The 14,396-nt window shown below is 44.8% G+C and overlaps 1 protein-coding gene across 1 annotated transcript; it reads left to right on the top strand.

The window, feature by feature from the left end:
- Positions 1-2,527: 2,527 nt before the first annotated feature.
- On the top strand, positions 2,528-9,529 carry VHL (von Hippel-Lindau tumor suppressor). Its single transcript, XM_055344886.1, has 3 exons — positions 2,528-2,926; positions 4,191-4,313; positions 7,171-9,529. Exons 1-3 carry the CDS (start codon positions 2,587-2,589, stop codon positions 7,365-7,367), a joined length of 660 nt encoding a protein of 219 aa, XP_055200861.1. The 5' UTR covers positions 2,528-2,586; the 3' UTR covers positions 7,368-9,529.
- The last annotated feature ends 4,867 nt before the right edge of the window (positions 9,530-14,396 follow it).

The following is a 14,396-nucleotide window of genomic DNA, read 5'->3' as shown; positions in this document are numbered from 1 at the left end:
GATTCTCAGTAAGTGGTAGTCCTGTAGGGGTCCTGGGCTTGAAGGCAGTGGGAATAAAATCAAGAAGCAAGCTGGAATGGGATATCTGCCTATGAGCCTTTATCTGACCTCCAAGGTGGATATTTTTGTCTGATGGAAGATGGGAAGGGAAAACTCTTAGGTCCATCTTCAAAGTTCATCCCGGATATAACTCCTTTTTGGGAAGCCTTGCCTGAATTCAGGTCCAGCAAACCACTTTACACCTTGTTCTTTTACCACCAATATCATGCTCTCACGATATTTCTTGTGTGTTTGCCCAGTATAGCCTGTGAAAGTTTTCAGGACAGAGACAGTGTGTTTATAATGTTAACTGCTGTTATTTGCTGAGCACTTTCCATGTGCTAGGTGCTTACCATTTTCCACTTAACACTTGTCCACAGTTTTGTGACCTAATACTTAAAAATGAGCAAAGTCTCAGAGATTTTTTTTTTAAAGATTTTATTTATTCATGAGAGCCAGAGAGAGAGACAGAGACATAGGCAGAGGGAGAAGCAGGCTCCCTGTGGGGAGCTCAATGTGGGACTCCATCCCCAGACCCCAGGATCACGACCTGAGTCAAAGGCAGACGCTCAACAACTGAGCCACCCAGGCGTCCCCAAAGTCTCAGAGAATTTAAAGAATTTTGCCCAACATCACATATCTGAGGCTACATGCAGACTGAGAACCTAGGTGAGTGTGAATTTCAGAGGGCACACAGAGTGCAATGTTGTGTATTACTCCTGTTTCAATTTTCTTTATTTTTATTTTTTAAAGATTTTATTTATTCATTCATGAGAGACACACAGAGAGAGGCAGAGACACAGGCAGAGGGAGAAGCAGGCTCCATGCAGGGAGCCCATCGTGGGACCTGATCCTGGCTCTCCAGGATCACACCCTGGGCTGAAGGCAGGTGCTAAACCACTGAGCCACCTGGGCTGCCCTCCATTTTCTTTTTTTTTTTTTTTCTGTATTTTTTTTTAATTGGAGTTCAATTCACCAACATATAGCATATCACCCAGTCACCCCAACCCCCTGCCCACATCCCCTTCCACCACCCACCTTGTTGGTTTCCCAGAGTTAGGAGTCTCTCATGTTCTGTCATCCTCACTGATATTTCCCATTCATTTTCTCTCCTTTCCCCTTTATTCCCTTTCACTATTTTTTATATTCCCCAAATGAATGAGACCATATAATGTTTGTCCTTCTCCTACTGACTTCACTCAGCATAATACCCTCTGTTTCCATCCACGTCGAAGCAAATGGTGGGTATTTGTCGTTTCTAATGGCTGAGTAATATTCCATTGTACACATAAACCACATCTTCTTTATCCATTCATCTTTCGATGGGCACCGAGGCTCCTTCCACAGTTTGGCTATTGTGGACATGGCTGCTAGAAACATCGGGGTGCAGGTGTCCCGGCGTTTCACTGCATCTGTATCTTTGGGGGTAAATCCCCAACAGTGCAACTGCTGGGTCGTAGGGCAGGTCTATTTTTAACTCTTTGAGGAACCTCCACACAGTTTTCCAGAGTGGCTGCACCAGTTCACACTCCCACCAACAGTGCAAGAGGGTTCCCTTTTCTCCGCATCCTCTCCAACATTTGTGGCTTCCTGCCTTGTTAATTTTCCCCATTCTCACTGGTGTGAGGTGGTATCTCATTGTGGTTTTGGTTTGTATTTCCCTGATGGCAAGTGATGCAGAGCATTTTCTCATGTGCTTGTGGCCGTGTCTATTAATCCTTCTGATCATGTCCAGAGGAAAGTTGGTTTGACAGTTAACACTTGGTATTTAACACCTAACCTTTGGCTAACTAGTTGAACGAAGAAGAGCAGGCTCAGGGCTTTTGACAGACCACAGATAAAGTTTAGCAACTCGTTTCCTTTGAACTTAGTGCCACTGTACTCTTCTGTGACAAATGAGACTGAATTTCCACTGACGGTAGTAATATAAAATCACTTAACTGCTTTGCGCTATGTATAGAATGAATACCTTTAAAAGGAAGCTTTAAAAACTGGTAATACTTCTCGCCTCCTCAGACCGCTTCTGGGTGGCTGTAGGAAACTAGGAAGAGAAGGAAATTTTGTCTTTATTATGCTCTTTTACACAAAAGTCGAGTTTTGTGACCCAAAATGGAGAGAAACGAACAAGAAAATGACTAAGTAAGTAATAGTGCATATAGTAGGGAGAATATGGCATACACCGTGAAGGTATCAAGGGAATGAATGAAACTAAGGAACTGCTGTGTCAAAAACATACTGGGGCAAAAAAAAATAAGAACCCACCTGACAGAGGACACCCGCGGAGGAAGCGGCCTAACACCAGCCTCCGCCGCCTGTGCGCGGGGTTCCCGCGGCCGGAGGCCCCACCTGCGCTTGCGCACAGTTTCAAGCCGCCATTGCTGCCACAGTAGCCCGTCCCCGCCCGAGAGCGCGCGAAAACAGCGCGCACGCTTGCGGGGCCGCGCACGCACGCACGCACGCACGCCCCGCCCCGCCCCGCCCCCCCCGCCCCGCGAGGCCCGCAAGTCCCCGGCGGCGGGCCTCGCGTTGTCTAGGCTCCGGGAGGTAATGCCCCGGAAGGCAGGGAACGTGGAGGAGGCCGAGGCGGGCGCCGAGGAGGTGGGCGCCGAGGAGGTGGGCCCTGAAGAGTCCGGCGGGGAGGAGTCTGGCGCGGAGGAGTCCGGCCCGGAAGAGTCTGAGCCGGAGGAGCCGGGCGCTGCGGCGGAGATGGAGGCCGGGCAGCCGCGGCCGGTGCTGCGCTCGGTGAACTCGTGCGAGCCGTCCCAGGTCATCTTCTGCAACCGCAGCCCGCGCGTCGTGCTGCCGGTGTGGCTCAACTTCGACGGCGAGCCGCAGCCCTACCCGACGCTGCAGCCGGGCACGGGCCGCCGCATCCACAGCTACCGAGGTAGGCGGGCCGGGGTCGCCGGGCCCGGCCCCCCTCCGCCGCCGGGGCCCCCCTTCCCCCGGGGCGCAGCGAGCGCCTGCTGGAGCCCCCCGAGTTTGTGACAGATACAGTTGGACGCTACTAGTAAGTGGCAGCTAATTCTTCAGAGGACTGGGTAATTTCCATTGGAGGGGCTCTTCCCGTCACACATGTAGGTTACCCCTGAAAGTGCTGCCTGCCTAATGCCCGCGTGGCCCCAGTGGGCCGGGTCCGCGTAGGGTCCCCACCTTCCAGGGGAGCCCGGGCGGCGGCGGGGACTGACGAAGGCGTAAACGGGTACCAGCCCGGGACCCTGTCGCCTCTAGAGGAAGGAGCCCGGCGGAGAGCGGAGCTGGGAGCGGGTTCCTGCTCGGGACGGGAGGCGGTGTGTCACGTCCCGTGGGGAGCGCCTCCCGGAGCGGGCCGCGCACGGGGCTGACCCACCGAGACGAGTCCGCGGCGGCACCGGCCTGGGTGGACACCCCCTGCAGCCCAGGGGGGAGGACAAGGCACCGGATGGCGGGAGACGAAGCCCGAAAGGTTTTATCCCCCCTGGGAAGAAAGGGGGTGTTGAGTTTTTAGGCAGGTCAATGACAGCGACTGATTGATTGAAGAGACTTTATTTATTTGTTCATGAGACACACAGAGAGAGGCAGAGACACAGGCAGAGGGCGAAGCAGGCTCCACGCAGGGGGCCTGCTCTGGGATTTGATCCCTGGATCTGGGATCACCCCCTGAGCAAAAGGCAGACACGCTCAGCCGCTGAGCCACCCAGGCGTCCCTCTTTTGATTTTTCATACAAGAGATCCGTTTAGTCTTTGACTACCGAACTTACCTTTTTCCGGCTGGCTTTTTCTCAACTTGATGTTTTTGCACCTTTTTTTCTTGAGAAGCACAGATGTAAGGAGTTAGTGAAATTATTTTAGTTTGCAGTGTTTGGTGTGATTTGCAATTCATGTTTGCTGTTTGATCATGGTAGCAGAAAAGGCATGGTATTTGGAGCCGCAAGTACCATGCTCTTTTTTCCTTATTGTCCCTTTTCCCTTGACCAAGTTACTTGGCTTTTTTAGAGCTCTTCTCATATGTAAATAGATCTGTTGTGACGATTGAGTAAGATAATATTATTTGTTGGAAGGGTTTTTGTTCAATATTTAAGCAGAATGAGGGGCGGGTACTTCAGTGTCAGTCAAGGAAGATGCAGAAAATGGGTGTGTCGCTACGTAACAGCCTCTGCTTATTTTAACAGGTCACCTTTGGCTCTTCCGAGATGCCGGGACATATGATGGGCTTCTGGTTAACCAAACTGAACTATTTGTGCCATCTCTCAATGTTGATGGACAGCCAATTTTTGCCAACATCACACTGCCAGGTACTGATGTTCCATCTTTTAATTTTTTTTTATTATTAAAAAAATATTTTTAAAGATTTTTTTTATTTGAGAGGGAGGTGGGGATTGAGCGCAGGAGAGAGCACAAGCAGTGGAGAGGGAGAAGTAGGTTGCCCACTGAGCAGGGAGCCTGATGTGAGGCTCAATCCTAGGACCCTGGGACCATGACTGGAACCAAAGGCAGCCGCTTAACTGACTGAGCCCCCCGGGTGCCTCCCCCTATCTTTTTAAAAAGATAAGACTGGGGGCTCCTGGCTGGCTTAGTTGATAGATAGAGCATGTGACTCGTGATTTCATGGGCGTGAGTTCAAGCCCCACATTGGGTGTAGAGATTACTTAAAAATAAATAAGTAAAAATAATAAATAAAAAGATAAAACTGTTGTAATAAGTAGGGAATAAGCCACTTGGAGGCGCCAGATCTTTAGTGGTTTTTACTGGATGCTAGCCAAGTTAGCCAACCTTTCTGTGTCCTATTTTCCACCACAAATAAAATGGAATAAATTTGTATCCTCTATATTGAACAGAGATGTTGTGGTTTCTCAGAAGCTCTTAGGGCTTGTCAGAGATGGGCTAAATTAAAATATCTGATTGTAGGGGGGCACCTGGCTGCCTCAATTGGTAGAGCATGTGACTTTTGATGTGAGGAGCATGTGACTCTTGGTGTCAGGGTTATGAGCTCAAGCCTCACATTGGGGGTAAAGATTACTTACAAATTTTAATAAATAATAAACAAACATCTGATTGTTGAATTATGAATTCATTTTGTTTACCCTGCCTTAGAGAAGAAATATGCTTTGGAGTCTTAGAAGAAGAATAAGGTATAGAGAATGAGATACCATGTCTTTCAGTGTCATAGCTTTTTTTTTTCTTAATTTGACAGAGGGAGAGGGAGAGAGTGCGCACAAGTAGGGAGAGCAGCAGGCAGAGAGAGAGGGAGAAGCAGGCTCCTTGCTGAGCAGAGAGCCTGACATGGGTCTTGATCCAGGGACCCTGGGTTCATGACCTGAGCACAATGGCAGACACTTAACCAACTGAACCACCCAGGCACGCCTAGTGTTGTATCTTTTTTTTTTTTTTATTTAAAGATTTTATTTATTTACTCATGAAAGACACAGGGAGAGAGAGAGAGCGCGTGAGACACAGGCAGAGGGAGAAGCAGGCCCCATGCAGGGAGCCCGATGTGGGACTCCCATGCAGGGAGCTCCTGGGTCTCCAGGATCAGGCCCTGGGCCGAAGGCAGGTGCTAAACTGCTGAGCCACCCGGGCTGCCCGTGTTGTATCTTTTAATGTTATTTAACCCACTCAAGCTCACAGTGCTAAATGGGGTAAAAAAAAAAAAAAAAAAAAATCACCAAATTGAACGTTAACATCATAGTTTACTGTTTGTTTAAAACCCAATTAATTTTAGTAGGTTAAACCCAAAGAAACTGATGGGTTAAAAAACGCCAAGTATAAGGGTGTCTGACTGGCTTAGTCAGTGGAGCAGCAACTATTGATCTTGGGATTATGAGTTTGCGTCCCAAGTTGGGTATAGAGATTGCTTAAAAATAAAATCTTAAATAAAAAACAAAGACAAACCCAAATACCTATAGCTTCATAAGTTTTAAACTGATATGTGGGGGATCCCTGGGTGGCGCAGCGGTTTGGCGCCTGCCTTTGGCCCAGGGCGTGATCCTGGAGACCCGGGATCGAGTCCCATATCGGGCTCCCGGTGCATGGAGCCTGCTTCTCCCTCTGCCTGTGTCTCTGCCTCTCTCTCTCTGTGACTATCATAAAATAAAAATAAAATTAAAAATAAATAAATAAATAAACTGATATGTGGGATCCCTGGGTGGCGCAGAGGTTTGGCGCCTGTCTTTGGTCCGGGGCGCGATCCTGGAGACCCGGGATCGAATCCCACATCGGGCTCCCGGTGTATGGAGCCTGCTTCTCCCTCTGCCTGTGTCTCTGCCCCCCCCCTCTCTCTCTCTCTCTCTGTGACTATCATAAGTAAATAAAAAATATATATATATTAAAAAAATAAAAAATAAAAAAAATAAACTGATATGTATGTATGGATCCCATTTTAAGGAAGAAAGTGTTCAAAAGTTGATAAGGCAAAATATACTTTTATCAATTTATATACTTTTATCAATTATGCTTTTAAAAATTTAACTCAGGACTTATCAATTTTAAATTGATAAAAGTATATTTTGCCTTATAGGATGCCCTTAAAGAGTAGATTCCCCAGTGCGTTTAACATAGAATTGGAGTTCCTCAAAATCCAGTTGCAAAATTTTTTGGTTATCTATTGCTGTGTGACAGCTACCCCCAAGCTAACAATTACCTTTTTATTCATAATTCTACAGTCTAGGCCGAGATCAGGTAGGTGGTTATTCTGCTCATTGGTGGCCATTTGTGTGGCTGACTGCTGGCAGGTTGGCTGGGGGCTGGGCCTCTCTCCCATGCATTCTCAGGGTTCTTTCCTCTTTGTGTAGTCTCTCCTGCAGGGTAGCTCTGGGCTTCTAAGAGTGTAAAAGTGGAAGTTGCCAGGGCTTCTTAAAGGTCAGTTTCAGAATTGGCACAGTATCTGTCACTTCACACACATTGATTTAGTTTAAATGAATCACAAGCCCAGCCAACTTGTAAAGGGAAATGACTACACGAGGTCATGTGTACCTTGAGTTGTCCATTAGGGCCAGCACATTACACTCTGCCACATGCATTTACTCCCTTTATTTGCCCAAAGTAAAGTCCATCTATAGTAAATGGAATTGCTGTGGTTGGCAAAGCCTCTTGCTCATCCGTTGTCCCAAGGCCTGAGTCTGCTCCTGAGGATTTGGTTTTCTGCATTTGCAGTGTATACTCTGAAAGAGCGGTGCCTCCAGGTTGTCCGAAGCCTAGTCAAGCCTGAGAATTATAGGAGACTGGACATCGTGAGATCCCTCTATGAAGATCTGGAAGACCACCCGAATGTAAGGAAAGACCTGGAGCGGCTGACACAGGAGCATATTGAAAATCAGCGGATGGAAGGGGAGACTGAGGATTTTAATTGAAATTTGCACTCCTGAGTCTCAGCCTTTGATGGTACTGACTAGTCTTGATCTATATTTAGGACTGGTCACTTATTCTCAGATTCAAGGTGTCTCATTCTCAGAGTAAAAAATCCTCCATTGCTTAAAGGAAAGTTAACTGACTGCACTAGGCATTATGATGTTTCGGGGCAAATATCACAAGATGTAACTTAATGCCTGCCCCTTCTAGGAGTATTCTTCAAATAGTTGCGTTTTTGCCTCCTCCTAGTAAGTCAGGAAAGTTTCTATGTAAGGACTTCTGTGTAAGTAATTCAATAAGAATTGCAGCATATTCTTTAATTGTAAGAAAGCAGTGGCATCTGCTTTCAATTGCTGTGTTGTGGTTGGTGATGTGTCTGCCTCCTGCTTTGAGAAGACAGAGATGTCCTTGAGGCAGGGACAAGTCTGTCTCCTCTTTTGAGACCCCAGTGCCTCACACATTATAAGCCTTCAGTCAGTGTTTGTTGAATGAACAAACCAGCAGATACTTTGGTAGAAAGTGTTTGAAGGTTTTGCCCTTTTTTGGGGGGTGGGGAGGTGGGTACCTTACAACGTATACAGTAAACAAATGTTTTAAAGGGAATCACTTTTATAGGAAGCACTTTTTATAACTTTCTAAACTTTGTGCTTTTCTCTGCCCACTGTTATTGTAGTTTATTTTGTTTCTGAACCAGGATTAGCTTTCTATAGTTATTGTGGTGATCGCTTTTTTGAAACTTGACATATGCACAGAAGATAGGAGAAAATAGCTGTCCTCTTGTTTAGTTGGAGTATTAAGGAGCTACTACTGTATTGTAAATAGGTTTTGGCTAAGTGTGAGTATTTCTGTTACTTTTTGTAAATCCTCTACTTTTCTGTTTGGCTTAGCATTGTTTTGTTTTGTTTCCTTAAATGCTGGCAGTGTTTTAACCAGGGGCCAGCAGTGTTGGGGCAGCAGGGACCACTAAGGGGAGCCACTCACTGGCTCATCTGGACTTGCAGGGCTGCCTGGTTCTGCATTTTTCATCAGGCAGGAGGATCTGGTGACACTTTACACCTGGCTGGGGAGAGGCGGAAGCCCTCTACCTTTTGGAAGTTACTCATAATACACAGTGGATTCAGGGAGTAGCCTGGAATGTTTTATAGTTTTATAAATGCACAAATCCTTTCTTATAGGCTGGACTTAAATTGATTAACTGAAATTCAAAAGTTCTATCAGGCTTTTTTTTTTGGTAACTAATAGTTAAAAAAAAATTGCCTCCAATTGAGAAAATTTTGGTAAAGACAGTAAAGTAAAAGAAAAAAAAATCAATGCAGATACACTACTTGAATACAGCCCCTAACATTTTGACTTTTGGCCTTTTTAGGGCATCTTTTGGTTAGTTTGGTTTTACATAGTTGGGATCATATAGAATATAACAGTTTTGTATTCTACCTTCTAAGTCATGACTTTATCACTGAATGTTTTCCCATGGTAATGTAGACATTAGTGCAGTCTTCCTTTTATAAACAATGTGATATTTCTTGGTATCTATAGTTTCTGTACTAACCTTTGAGCACAATTCCTGTACTCGGAAATAAGCGTGAAGTAAGACAATGCCCCACGGTTTCCCTAGACTTTGTTTCACCTAATCTTAATCCCCTCTTTGAATATTCAATTAAAAAATTGGCCGTTGTTTTTTAAGCATGCTGTAGTACTCACTCAGTGACATGCCCCTTGGTGTCTGACATGTTACTGAGCTGTTGGGTGGGAAGGAAGAAATGCTGGGGAACAGGCAGCAGTGTGTGTTCGAGGGTGGGATGGGTTGGGGGATGTCAGGAAGTCTACTATTGCTGGATTCGTTCACTGTTGGTTTTAATTTTTTTTTTAAACTTGTCTTTGTGTCCAAATGAGATTCGTGTTCCTCCTGTGAAAACATGCAGTTTGAGTACTGTGTTTTTTATGTTGTCCAAGAAGGATTGAAAACCTGTAGCATGAATAATATATATTTTTCATTTGAAATTTTATGATTGTATTAAATGTATTGCTCCTAAAAGACTGTGATGTTTCCTATTTCAAGTTAAAAAAAAAAAAAAAAGCTGTTCTTGAGTACATTAAATGGTGCTGAGCAAAGGAAATAGGTTGGGTGTGTTGGTGTGGCTCTGTTGTGAGAGAGCTGTGTTTCTGTAAAGGCTTACGTGGGGAGGGGTATTGCAGACACAAGCACTTGTCTTCATGCTCAGCCTCTTTTCTTTCCAGCCTTGATTTCTTTTATTTTTTGTTTCCTTTATTTTTATTTTCCTTTTTAATTAAAAAAATTTTTTTTAAAGATTTTATTTATTTATTCATGAGAGACACACAGAGAGAGAGAGGCAGAGACACAGGCAAAGGGAGAAGCAGGCTCCATGCAGGAAGCCCGACGTGGGACTTAATCCCAGGACTCCAGGGTCACGGAGTCAGAGCCAAAGGCAGACGCTCAGCTGCTGAGCCACTCAGGTGTCCCTATTTTTTTTATTTCCTTAAGTAATCTCTATACCCAGTGCAGGGCTTGAACTCATGACTTGGAGATCAGGAGTTATGTGCTCTACAGACTAATAAGCCAGCCAGGCACCTTACCCTGGTTTCATGTGTGTGTGTATGTATGTATGTATTTAATTTTTTTTTTCTTTTCACCTTGGTGGTGAAAATTTTTTAAAGAGTTTATTTGTATTTATTTAGAGAGACCACAGTGGGGGGAGGGACAGAGAGGAAGGGAGAGAGAGGAGATCTCAAGCAGACTGTGCTGAGCATGGAGCCCAAAGCAGGGTTCAATTTCATGACCCTGAGATATGACTTGAGCTGAAACCAAGAGTGGAATTCTTAACTGCCTGAGCCACTCAGGTGCGCTCACCCTGGGTCTTTCTTTCTTTCTTTCTTTCTTTCTTTCTTTCTTTCTTTCTTTCTTTCTTTCTTTCTTTCTTTCTTTCTTTTTAATATAAACATTCTTTAGCTTCATTTTTCACATAAAAATGAAATATTACTGTGAAAAAAATTAAGCACTACAGAAAAGCATTAAGAGGAAAAGTACTCACATTGGGGAAAAGCTGGGTTTTTTTTGTACATAAACAGAACCAACCTTCACAGACACCTCACTGGAGAAGATACACAGTTGGCAAGTAAGCATATGAAAATGTGCTCCACATCATATATTGTCAGGGATATGCAAATTGAAACAACAAGGAGGGGCACCTAGGTAGCCCAGTTGGTTAAGTGTCTGCCTTTGGCTCAGTTCACGATCTCAGAGTCCTGGCATCAAGCCCTGCAACAGGCTCCCTGCTCAGCAGGAAACCTGCTTCTCCCTCTCCTATTCCCCCTGCTTGTGCTCTCTCTGTGAAATGAATGAATACAATCTTAAAACCCAAAAAAACTACAAGGGGAGGGGCACCTGGGAGGCTCAGTCAGTTAAGCATCTGACTCTTGATCTTAGCTCTGGTCTTGGTCTCAGGGTCATGAGTCCATGTTGGGCTCCACCCTGAGCATGGAGCTTACTTAAAAACAACAACAACAAGGAGATACCAATATACAACCTAGTAGAGTGGCCAAAGTCTGAAAGATGGCCAACAAATGCTGCCCAGGATGCCGAGCAACATGAATTCTCACTGCTGGTGGGAATGCAAAATGGTACAGCCACTTTGGAAGACAGGTTGGCAGTTCCTTACAAAAGTAAACATTCTCTTATATATTCCAGTAATCATGCTCCTTGATACCCGAAGGAATTAAAAACCTTGGATATTTATAGCAGCTTCATTCATAATTGCCAAAACTTAGAAGGAACTTAAGGTTCTAAGGAACCCACCCTAGAAGGAACCAAGGTGTCCTTTAGTAGGTGAATGGGTAAATAAACTAGTTCCAGGTTCTGAATGACAGCACTAAAAAGAAATGAGCTGTCAAGCATGAAAGGACATGGAGGAAACTTTAACGCATATTACTAAGTGAAAGAAGCCAATCTAAAAATGTCGCATGGTATATGATTTTAGCTGTATGACACTGTGGAAAAGGCCAAACTATGGAGTCAAAAGATAATGGTTGCCAGGGTATGGAGTGGAGAGTGGGATGAATAGGTGGAGCATGGGGCTTTTTGGACAATAAAACTCTTCTGTATGATACTATAATATATGTGAGTTTTTACAGCATAGAATATACAACAACAAGGAGGAATCCTAAAGTAAACTATGGACTTGGGGTGATACGGGTGTGTCAGGGAAGGTTCATCACTTGAAACAAATGTGCCACTTTGGTAGGAACATTAATCATGGGGGAAGCTTTGCATTTGTGGGGGCGGGAGTTATATGTGAAATTCCTGTACCTTCCTCTCAATTATGCTGTGATCTTAAAGTCTATTTTTAAAAAAAGAACCAAAAATGGTAAGTGGTTTCTATTTTACCAGTGCGTATACTGAGCAGGTGATAAAAGGACAGGCTCTGTCCTAGAAATCAACACACTAAGGATATGAAATAGGTATTAGTGTTTTGCACTCTTGACAAGTGAGCACCAATGTGAACTTTTCAGTTACTTTCACACGAGGTTTCTGTATGCATCCCATTCTTAGCACCTCACTCTACCCTATGCCAGTCACTGGGCTGCCTGATATCCCTTCAATATTTCCCTTTTCTGTCAACACACCTAAACTCCTTGCCCCAGCAAAATATTTCCCTGGGGCTTCCCCTCGCCACACATACACAGTAACCCATTGGTAAATGGGATCTATGGGATCTGACACGATCTCCAGGTAGACATTGTTAGAAGTAAGTTTAGCTGTAGGACACCTAGCTGGTGTTGTAGCGAATTGGTTGTGCGGAATCCCTCCCCCTGCCCCAACATTTGGTGGCCAGAAGTGTCAAAAGTTAAGTGTTCTGTGTAAAAGGAAAGGAAAAACATACAGGAGAAGGGAGAACTGGGTTTTTTCCTACACAGGAGGAGGAGAGGCTAGGACTGGGTTTTTAAATTCACCCTGTGAAAATTAGTGGAAGGAAAACTCACAAAAGTGGAGTCAGGAGGCCAGCAGGGGGCGATCTCATGCCCTCTCACTCCTTAGTTGCAGACCCCACCCCCACCCCCAACAGGAAGACAAGGACCATGCAGGTGGACACTACTATCCCAGTTGGAGGAAAAAAGATTTCCTCTTCTCCCAGCAACAGCTCAGCCAGTGAGACAACGCAGCCAATGAAAAGCCACTATGCTATGAACTCCCAGTTTGCTCTAATGGACTTCGTTTATAACAGCAATCCCAACTCCCCTCTTACCTCTGTAAAAGAGCCTTCCTGTTTTTTGTTCCATGACTTGCCTATGGTTTTGTAGTAGCTTGTGTGTCCTGAATCGCAATTCTCTGCTATTCCCGAATAAACCCATTTTTGCTGATAAAATAACTGACAGTTTTATTTTCAAGGTTAGCCACAATTTTTTTTCTTTTTTTGGACAGTGATCATGTCCTATCAGAAAAAACAAAGATTTTTTTTTAAAGATTTTATTTATTTATACATGAGAGACACAGAGAGAGGCAGAGACAGGCCGAGGGAATCCATGGAGCCTGATGTGGGACTCCATCCCAGGAACTTGGGATCATTCCTTGAGCCAAAGGCAGATGCTCAACCACTAAGCCACACAGGCATCCCGAAGATATTTTTATTAGGAAGAAAATATATGTACAAAATACACACAGACGCTTTATTAATCCTCTATCATCAGTCTTCTTTCTCATCCCAACTTCCTGATAAAATACTGGTTCTCAGCTCTGTGCAGGATTGGAATTACCATGAAGCTTTTTATTTTATTTTTTAAAGATTATTTATTGATTTATTTATTTAAGAGAGAGAGAGAGCGTGCATGTATGCACCAGTGGAGGGGGCGGGTTGCCGAGGGAGAAGGAGAGAGAATCCCTAGCAGGCTCCCCGCTGAGATAAGAGCCCCCTGGTGGGCCTTCATCTGTTACCCTGAGATCATTATGGGGGTGGGAGCCAGAATCAAGAGTCTTGCTCTACTCACTGAGCCACCCAGGTGGCCCAACCTGGGAAGCTTTTTAAAATGCTAGTGCCTGAGCCCTGGCCCAGCTCCACCCACAATTGAGTCTGGATCTGTGGAGATCAGGCTGGGCATGTGTAACTTGTTAAATAAAGCTCCCTAGGTAATTCTAATATGCAGCCAGAGTGCTTTCCACAGACTGTAATTTCAAGGAAATTAAATGTGAATAGGTCAAAATGACATAACTACATAACTAATTACATTCACCCTCAATAATTGTCTCTGGTTGTGGTAGGGAGGGTGTTGGCCATGGAAAGCAGCTAATTAGTAGAAGAAATAAACTGCAGGATCAAAGGAAATTTCTTTGTGGTGAGGCAGTATACTAGAGTAGAAAGAACACTTCCTTTGGAGACAAATTTGGGTTGAATTCTGTCAGCCAATTGGATTGATGCCTCAGTTTTCTCATCTGTAGAATGGGAACAATAATCCTGCTTTGTAGGGTTGTTGTGAGCATCCCAGATAGTGTATGCTAAATGCTTGGTACCTGGTAGGTGAGCAGCAGCTCTATTAATTAGTAACAAGGATCTTACTTTGAAGAATTTATTCTAAAGAATGGGGACCATGATGTCTCCCTAAGATGATCTGATCAGGCCCTGAACTTCTTAGGCCTTTTCGGAGGAGAAAACACTAGGTCTCAGATTCCAAGCCCTGAGGATGGGGTGAGAAAGAAACTTGCCAAGAGCCCAAAAAGCAGACAGAGAAGTTGTAGGGACTTGTCCATCCTGGACTGGCCAAGGCTGAATGCAGATCTCAAAGACCTCAAAAGCCCCATCAAGGGGAAGAGACCCCATGGCACTAATAATGCTAAAAGACAGATGCTCTGTGCTTGCAGAAGTGAGGGAGAAGCAGGCAGAGAACTCTGCAAGTAAAAAAAATGAAAGAAGAGGATGTTTGCCCTGGGATGTAATTGCTTTCCCCTTCAACTCCACCTTCCACCACTGCTGAAACATGAGACTTCCCCTGCAAAACAGTCACAGAACACTGAAATAGGCCCC

Source organism: Nyctereutes procyonoides, unplaced genomic scaffold (genome assembly GCF_905146905.1).
Source record: "Nyctereutes procyonoides isolate TBG_1078 unplaced genomic scaffold, NYPRO_anot_genome, whole genome shotgun sequence".
Taxonomy (NCBI): Eukaryota; Metazoa; Chordata; class Mammalia; order Carnivora; family Canidae; genus Nyctereutes; species Nyctereutes procyonoides.
The sequence above is the reverse complement of the archived record's forward strand: the minus strand, read 5'-3'. Positions and strand labels throughout refer to the sequence as shown.